This window comes from Thermobia domestica, chromosome 13 (genome assembly GCF_964235325.1).
Source record: "Thermobia domestica chromosome 13, izTheDome1.hap1.1, whole genome shotgun sequence".
NCBI lineage: Eukaryota > Metazoa > Arthropoda > Insecta > Zygentoma > Lepismatidae > Thermobia > Thermobia domestica.
Genome location: NC_137466.1, coordinates 76,268,694 through 76,277,265, shown reverse-complemented (window position 1 = coordinate 76,277,265; position 8,572 = coordinate 76,268,694). Strand labels below are relative to the sequence as shown.

Genomic DNA, 8,572 nt, shown 5'->3' with positions numbered 1-8,572 from the left:
ATCGGATTAACTACGCAATTACCTTTACACCTAAAATTATCCACTAAACTCTCAGAGAATACATTTCAGATCTAGTAGTGTGTAAAATTATGCTTATTTTTTCCTATAACTTCGCTAATTATATATAATCCGAAGTGAAATTTCATTCTGTATCTTCTTTTAGAATAGAATACAGTAATATTTTAAAACATGCTGCTTTTACTAATGATAAACTACTGATGGATAATACACACTTTAAATTGGTTAATTCAATAGTAATCTATAAGAAAGGGATAATACGTAAATAAGATTGTTTTCTCTTGAGAAATACATACTTTAAAAAAAAAAAAAAAAATGCTCGTGATACTGTATAATTAAAATGTTTCATTCAAAATTGAAGATTACGGGAGCTGTGGTTATAATTAATTTTGAACACTATGACACAAAAAGAAAAATCTGATAACAATAATTTTCTTCAATATTTTCTGATGTTACAATTTCAAATTAATTGTAAAACAGGCTAGAGTGAGTTGCATTAAATAAAAATTATTTTGAATTATGCTACACTTCGATATTGATACTATTATTAATATTGTTTGATGTTACGCAATATGAAATGAAGCTCTATCAGAAATACTTTTAGAAGTCAATATGTTTACAATATAAGTAGAGCTTCTCGACATACTGGAATTTTAAATAATTTTCTAAAATAAGACAAGCTGCGTTTTCACGAAAACATTGAAAAAATACAGGGTGTCCAATATACAATGCAACCCGGAGTTTGGAATAGTAGAACTTTTGAACCTGAAGCGATACACAAATAATGGTTATATCAAAATGAAACCTTGTTCATGCATACATTTTTTAACTAGGAAGCAATGATTGAAGTACACTAGGAACCACACAGTGTTGCCAGATGTAACCAGCTTTTTTTTTGTGCAAAACATGAAAATTGACTCATAACTCATACGTATGAATGTTCTGTCATTAATTTTCAGTTTGCTTAGTTGGAGTAGCTTGGAAACTATGGAATGGAAAAAACACTGATAACGATATAAGTAAACGTTTTATCATAATAATTTCAAAGTTTGTTGTTCATTGTTTTCAGGAACTGCATAATGTAGACAGATCCTTAACACACCTTTTGATGCACTGATACATCAGCAAAGTTGCCAATTCAGAGTGTTAATTTATGAAAACTACGATTTCTCTAGTTCCCCCTTACAGAGGCCTCATCCGATTAGTTATCGGTGAAAATGAAAAATTCTTTTTTCTGCTCCATAGTTTCCAAGCTACTCCAACTAAACAAACTAAAAATTAACGACAGAACATCCATACGTATGAGTTATGAGTCAATTTACATAATTTGAAAAAAAAAAAAAAAAACTTCGGTTACATCTGGCAACACTGTGTGGTTCCTAGTGTACTTCAATCGTTGCTTCCTAGTTTAAAAATGTATGCAGGAACAAGGCTTCATTTTGGTATAACCATTATTCGTGTATCACTTCAGGTTCAAAAGTTCTACTATCCCAAACTCCGGGTTGCATTGTATATTGGACACCTTGTAGTACAACACGAAGATAACAAAAATAACCACCATCGATTTAATTAACATTACGTCTAATTAATAAACACATATTATAGCTTACGATTAATTACTTTTAGTAAGAAATTCAACAAAACGTGAGAACAACAATACTTTAAAATAAAATAATAAAACATATTTCACTTCGTTTCCATCCTGTCTGACAAAATCAATATTACCTCGTTGCGGAACAGATCTAAAAAGATTATTTTCGTTTATCTTATTAGTTTTGAAAGACAAAAGAATCAATGATAAATACAATGGTCCCAACCATATTTAAGTGAGAATTGTTTCCTTATTCGTGTGATTTCCACGAAAAAAGAAATTTCATCACAATAATTTAATAGTTCAGCATGAAAAATATATGTGCGGGTTGTAATAGAATAATGTATATACTTTTAATTCATATAGACAGTCACGTCACTATTGTGATGTTCAATAAATGCGAACTCTTTGTCTGTGTAATTCTTTTTTGAAGCTCGTTCAAAATCCGTCTTATCGTTATGCAAACTACAGTATAAGGCCTATTTTCGATGTTCTTCTTATGGGTAAGATAATTAGGATCCTTCGATATCAGTACAGTATTACTTCTATCCAAGGAAAATAGTACAAGCTGCATTTAAGATGAAAATTTATGTCTTTCATTTATTTGAAAGTTGTTATACTTAATAGATCATTCCTACGAAATAAGACTTCATCGGAATAATTATTCTACCTCTGTTATGTACGAAACAGGTATGAAGATTTATATTTATATTAATACTTAGTCCCTTTATATATAAATAAAACTATATCCAATCAAATAAATTGGTACACTTATTTTGAAAGAAATGTGCTTTCATCTCTATCAATGCGATCAGCTGCATGAATCTCGTGTGTTAACGAAGAAAAATATACCTTAACCCTGAATACAGTTTTATCTCATTCTAAATCGCTTAAGAATTTTTTATTCTTACGAGTTATACAGGATACGACATTGTTTTAACGAAAAGTTTGTAGATTACACCCAACTGACTACGCGATTAACACAGAATCACTGGTCCTTGGACTTACTTAAGACAACAGGCAACTCGTAATTTTTCACCCACCATACTTTTTTAAAAGTATTTCTAAACTTCTTTTCTTTAAACATTAACCGAAAATGAAAGATGGGAAACATTAATCGCTGGCATATATTTAATAAATATTTCAAAACAAGAACAAATATTTTTACATTATTTAAATTATTAAAATATATTAATTTATGAAATTAATTAAAGACTAGCAAATAAAATTTTATTTTCATTACACAATAAGAGCCTTTTTTAACGTATGTTTTCCGTGCTTAATAAAATATGGTACATTTTTCACTCTCATTGGACAATAAACCAACCCAAAAAGTACCTCCCTACCTCGTCACTGTATTACCCATCCTACCCCAATTCCAGAAAACAGGAACATATTTTGTCTACAATTATACGAGAAAAAGCATAGGAAGTAAAACATATAATAGTTGCATGATTTCCCGGTACGAAAATTAAACATTTTATACTATGATTCAAACAAACAGCATTTTAAATCAACCTTTTAAAACTTATCTTTTCCTTTTTAACTGATTCTGTAATGAAAGACAGTTATATTTTAGTATTTATGACATAAACTCAACAATTTGAATGTTGTGTAATGTGCTCTTAGCTTCTCTACGATATTTACGCAAGTTAAGTGCAACAGCTATATTATAATTAGCTTTCTGCAGACACAATGGAAAATAAGAATATTCAGGTACAGGACAGCTTTTGACTTCTGAGCACTGTTATTGTGACCTATATGTAACCAGAAAATGAAACTATCTTAAAACAGTTCTGGTACAGTATACCTAGGAATTTAAACACTATCTACTCATTCAGCAGATTGTAATAGAAAAAACATACTTTACGAGACAAATAAATTACTAAATAAGGAAGAGCTGGGGAAGACTACGTTTTTTTCCTCTTATTAAATAATCTGCAGGTACATGAAACAGCTGGCCACGAATATATGTATATATATATGTATAACTTGTGTCTTTGTAGTTAAGAATTTAGGGATTTATTTTATTACTATTTAAATAGAGAGTCCTATTGTGAGCTCTTGTTCATCACCGTCTAATTCTAAATTATCGCGATAAAGACTAGGGTAAGTTGTTCCAGCAGTTGTTGGGATGGCAGAATGAATCACCTCTTGTCACAATGAAGTCTCACTGGCACCGGAGCTGTGTCCTGGTTGATTACTTTTGCTCATCGCTATTTCCTCTTCTAGAACGGTTATCCTTTGTTTGAGAGTGCGAACCTATGAATTATTGAACAAATATATAAATTCACATTAATGTAAAATATAAATAGTGGATAGTCACTATAATGTGTTTTACCCTCGATTTCTGTTAAATAAATAAATAACAAATCTAGCTTTAGTCTTTTCCTGAAGTAATATGAAGGTTTTAATATACGATATAATAATCATTACTTACATGAGAAAAGTAATTCAGAAGTCCATTATTCAAGATATTTTGATTGAATATATTTAGCGGATGTGTATTTTTAACGTAAGAAGCATTAGATTACACTCTCATTATGCATATCATATTTGCACAAATAAAACACTTTTATAGTGAAATATTCTTTCTTACGTCCTCTTTAGATTTTAAAAACTAATTTTAATAAAGTAAGAAATCCTCAACTGATATCAAATCCGATTAACACTGAACCAAACTAATCGATCTATGCATCAATATACATATGTTTAACCATTCCTTAATATTAAAACTCGTACCTGTGATGAGTGTCTCTCCACCATTGTTAGCATCTGTTGTTCTAATTTTTTCAGTCTCGATTGATATTTCTTCTTGGATTTTTCCAATGTTTGTACCAAGGCACTGATGGTAAATGATAAGAAAATAAGTAATTTAGAGAGGAAGCTATATACGATATTTAATTTAATTTAAATAATAGCTAGTAACGTAAGTCATTTTGCTGTACTCCTATACATTACCCGATTTCCAATAAAATCTATTAACCCATTGCATGAAAATTCTTGAACGTTTACGGAATATTAACATTAAAAAGCAGGAAACATTACAATGCATTTTAGTACCCACCAGAGGTATAAATATTTCCCAATACAATATAAAATTAACTTAATAAATTTACGAAGAATTAATATCGAATCTAGGAAAATATGCATATGGAAAGTCCATGGAAACGTTTTCAATTGTGGTCGACAATTCAGTGGCTGGATAAATACAATGCAAACTGACATTGTTTTAAACTTCATTGTCGTGAACTGACTGCCTTTTCTTAGTCTGGAAGTATAGGAAAACTAAAAAGAATCGATCCTGATCCTTCTAAGCGGAAAATGAAGAACTAAATTCACATTTTAGAATATCCTATTAAATGTAACTAAATATTATTATCACTACAGTTTACCAAGCCTAAATTCTGACACTAAGTAATTAGCACCATGTTATTATTTATAAAATTATACACTTCGAGAAAAAATACACTCAAATAAATTTACGAAACTTCGGCCACGTATAACATTAAATCATTGTGTTTGTCCAAGCACTAGCATATGTAGACAAAAGTTCTTACGCAGATGTTTATTGGCAAGCTTCAGAAGTAAGGGAAAGGGAATGTACACTGTAATGCAAGCATTTACAAGTAGTGCGTGCGTAAAGGAATGTGTGTGTCACCGTTAGGAAAAGACAAAAATAATGGATAAAGTAATTTGTTAATAAAGTAGATAAATAACTAATTTCTTCCAGCATTAATTATTATTGGCAACGAACGACATAACTTTATTGTCACAGAAGTTTTCTTCTTCTTCGAATCTCTCATGGAACTACGTAAGACAATTTACCTGGAAGTATGTTATTTTCTCCAGCCCGTTCTCTTCTATTGATTGATATATCCAGGTCTTTGAACAATGCGTAATATCTTATCTTTGAACAATGTTTTAGTTATTAAACGGAAATTAAGATGTAAGAGCTAACAATTTTTGGCTATTAACCATAACATGTACTGTCGTGTTGGTAGTGTCATAATAATGAAGAGGTTAATGAAACTATACTTCCGTATCAGTTTCACCCCAATAAGGAGCCGTACATATATTACGTAACGCTATTTTTGACCAATTTTACCCCCTCCCCTTTGTCATACTTCATAAAGCAAGAGCGAACCTCTTCCCCCTTTGTTACGTAACATTTTTTGATTTTTGTTTTTTCATCAGTTTTGCTGATTTTGGGGGGTTATTACAATAAAAAAACTATTTTTAATGATAACACTTTTTATTGCAAAATGCTTATATTCTGAATATATTTGTAGTGTTTTTCGCCAACGAATCAAATTATTAGAACACGGTAGTACTGTAATAACATTTTAACCCCATAAGTTGTTTAATTCTTCGAAACTGCATACTGTCGTTTTCCCAAGGAGATTGCACTCATCCTTTTAAGTCACCCATGATTGGCAAGAAGGAAATACTGCCGGAAGATGGAGGTGAAACAGAATCTAGAGAACTGATAGCGACCTCTTTTTTCAGCATCCAGGATGCTTCGTGTATTTGAAGTTTCTCCGTGTCGACGATGCAAAGACGTTCTCTTCCTCGTCGATCACAGCTTGGAAGTGGCTGCACATGTGAAGGAACAGGGACATATCCTTTGTGAACAGGCTTTCGAGTGTCTTCTTTGGACTTCAATTTACCCCTTTTTAAATTATTCTTGTCCTAAACTAGTGCCCAGAATGCGAGTAAACTCGAATTCTCCAGAAATATTAAGAAAAAATATATATATTATTTTGCTCTGCAAATTGTGGATCGTTCCGTCGCGGTAAATATTAATTCACGAAAAAGAGTTTCACATGCGAAACCCCTTAGAAGAATAGAGTGGGTAATGATTCAAATTAAATGTTTTAAATAATATCCTCAGAAATAGCGATACGAGTGGGAACGCGAGGACATTTTCAAGTGGTGATTATGATCACTAACAGCTAACTCCAGAAAAGCGTGCGCCGTAACTGCAATGCTATGATAGCCACAAAACGGGAGTTTTACTGTATTGTAATACACGCAGGGTTCGTCACCAGTCATGCTTGTGTCTAAGCGTTTTCGAATCCCTTCTGCATGATTCAATTTATATAAGCTATATATTCGCAATTTCCCAAAACAATAGAAATATTTATTTATTTATAAAAAAGAAAAAAAGAAAAAAGATTGCATATAAACCTGACAATACGAATAAAAATTACAGCAAAGAAATGTGCGTTACGTAAAGAAGACGTAAACCCATTCCTCCATCTTGTCACACTTCGTAACGCACGGTCGAACCCCCTTACCTCCTTTGGCGCGTTAAGTAATATATACACAACCCCTAAATGACTGGTTCTCGTATTGGATGAATTTTTTAGGTTCACAAATTTCTCCATTTTCTCGAAAACTACGCATAAGCTTTACACTCACGCATATCATTTTCTTCAGCTGAGTAATATCTATTGATTGGTGCATGTCTCATCTTTGGACTTGTTTTTCATTATACGCTAATGAAATTGTAGAAATAGGCTAATATACTACAAAAGATACAAGTACTTAGTAAAGATGTCCACCTTGTGTGTATAGCTATATAGCATGCAAACGCCGTGGCTACTCGTCAGTGGAAGTATGCTTACTATCAAGAGAAAACTCTGCTGATGCTTGCTCCACAAAGCATTCTTCAAACACAAGGAAAGTGGCAGTGAAGTGCATTCATAAGTTGATTTGTGTTCAACGTGCGTTCCGTGTCCATGCGATACGTTCAGAATTAATTATTCAATATTCAGCCTCTCTTTAAATGAACATTAGGAATCTCAACGACAGTAAAAATGAATTGTTAGTTCCTGTTCAAAGCATTCCATTCGCGTGGTGTAATTAAGGAAAATCTCTGTAAAAGGGTCTATCCGGTTTGCCATATGCACAGACCGTGTCATGTGATCAGATCAAAAGTCATGTTGCGTGCTAAATCGAGTCTGGAGATTCCAAATCGAGATGTGACATATTTCAAGCATGTAACCTCCGCACGGGGCGCCCTTGGAAATTCGAAGAAGATGCATCTACTTTATAATTATTATTGATTTTACTCAAATAACTTGACTTTTGACAATGTTCTATCCTATTTACCTTACGTTCTATACACCGTTTTTAAGCTCTTCATTGTATCTTCGCAATAAGCTTTCAATTAGCCATTGAGATATGTAGGCGACTTCATTTTTTTCACTGATTTTCTATTGACTTTAACGTTCATGTTTCGTGACTTTTTCCATCCATTTGAGGGCAATTTCTTTTTTGAATGTACAATCTAGATAGTCTGTTTTATATTTGTCTCCATCTCCAGTTTTTAACCATCTCCTATCTTTAAGTTTTGAGATAAGTGGAGGAATTATTTGTTTTTCATTGATTTTCCAGTGACATTAATGTTAATATATATTTTTTTCTATGTTCCATTCATTTTAGGGTAATTTGCTTTTAAAATATAAAAGCTATATAGTCTCTTCTATATTTAAGCCGAATTTCAGTCACGTCTCTCTTGGTTTTTGAGATAAGTGGATGACTTATTTGTTTTCCGTTGACATTAATGTTTCGTGCCTTTTTTCTCCCTATATTTCATCCATTTTAGGACAATTTGCTTTCGAAATATAGAATATATATATAGTCTCTTCTACATTTAAGCTGAATTTCAGCTATATTTTCCAAGGTATGTTCACATCATTGCAACCGGATAGGCCTCGGTATGGAAGGCTTATTGACTATTCATAGATAGCAGTGTTAATTAGTGCGTCACATATTCTAGTGTTCTTAGTGGTAGTTTTGGAGACATTTTGCTATAACACTAACATTTAAAACAGAAATGGGGACCTTACAAAACATAATGAGATATTATAAAACAAATAACATAGCGAATATACGTCATTTAATTTATTTATAATGTTAAATTATATGACACTACAAACTAACTAGAGCTACCAT

General features: G+C 31.9%; 1 protein-coding gene across 2 annotated transcripts in view; it reads right to left on the bottom strand.

Moving 5' to 3' along the window:
• Nucleotides 1–327: 327 nt before the first annotated feature.
• The window catches only part of LOC145668256 (colorectal mutant cancer protein), a 500,739-nt gene continuing 492,494 nt past the window's right edge, over nucleotides 328–8,572 (bottom strand). For both annotated transcript variants that reach the window (XM_081735948.1, XM_081735949.1), the window contains exons 13-14: nucleotides 4,352–4,454; nucleotides 328–3,871 (exon numbers count right to left, since the gene is read on the bottom strand). In XM_081735948.1, the coding sequence (XP_081592074.1) occupies nucleotides 3,767–3,871; nucleotides 4,352–4,454 (208 nt within the window). In that variant the 3' untranslated portion in view covers nucleotides 328–3,766. The remainder of the gene's footprint in view (nucleotides 3,872–4,351; nucleotides 4,455–8,572) is intronic.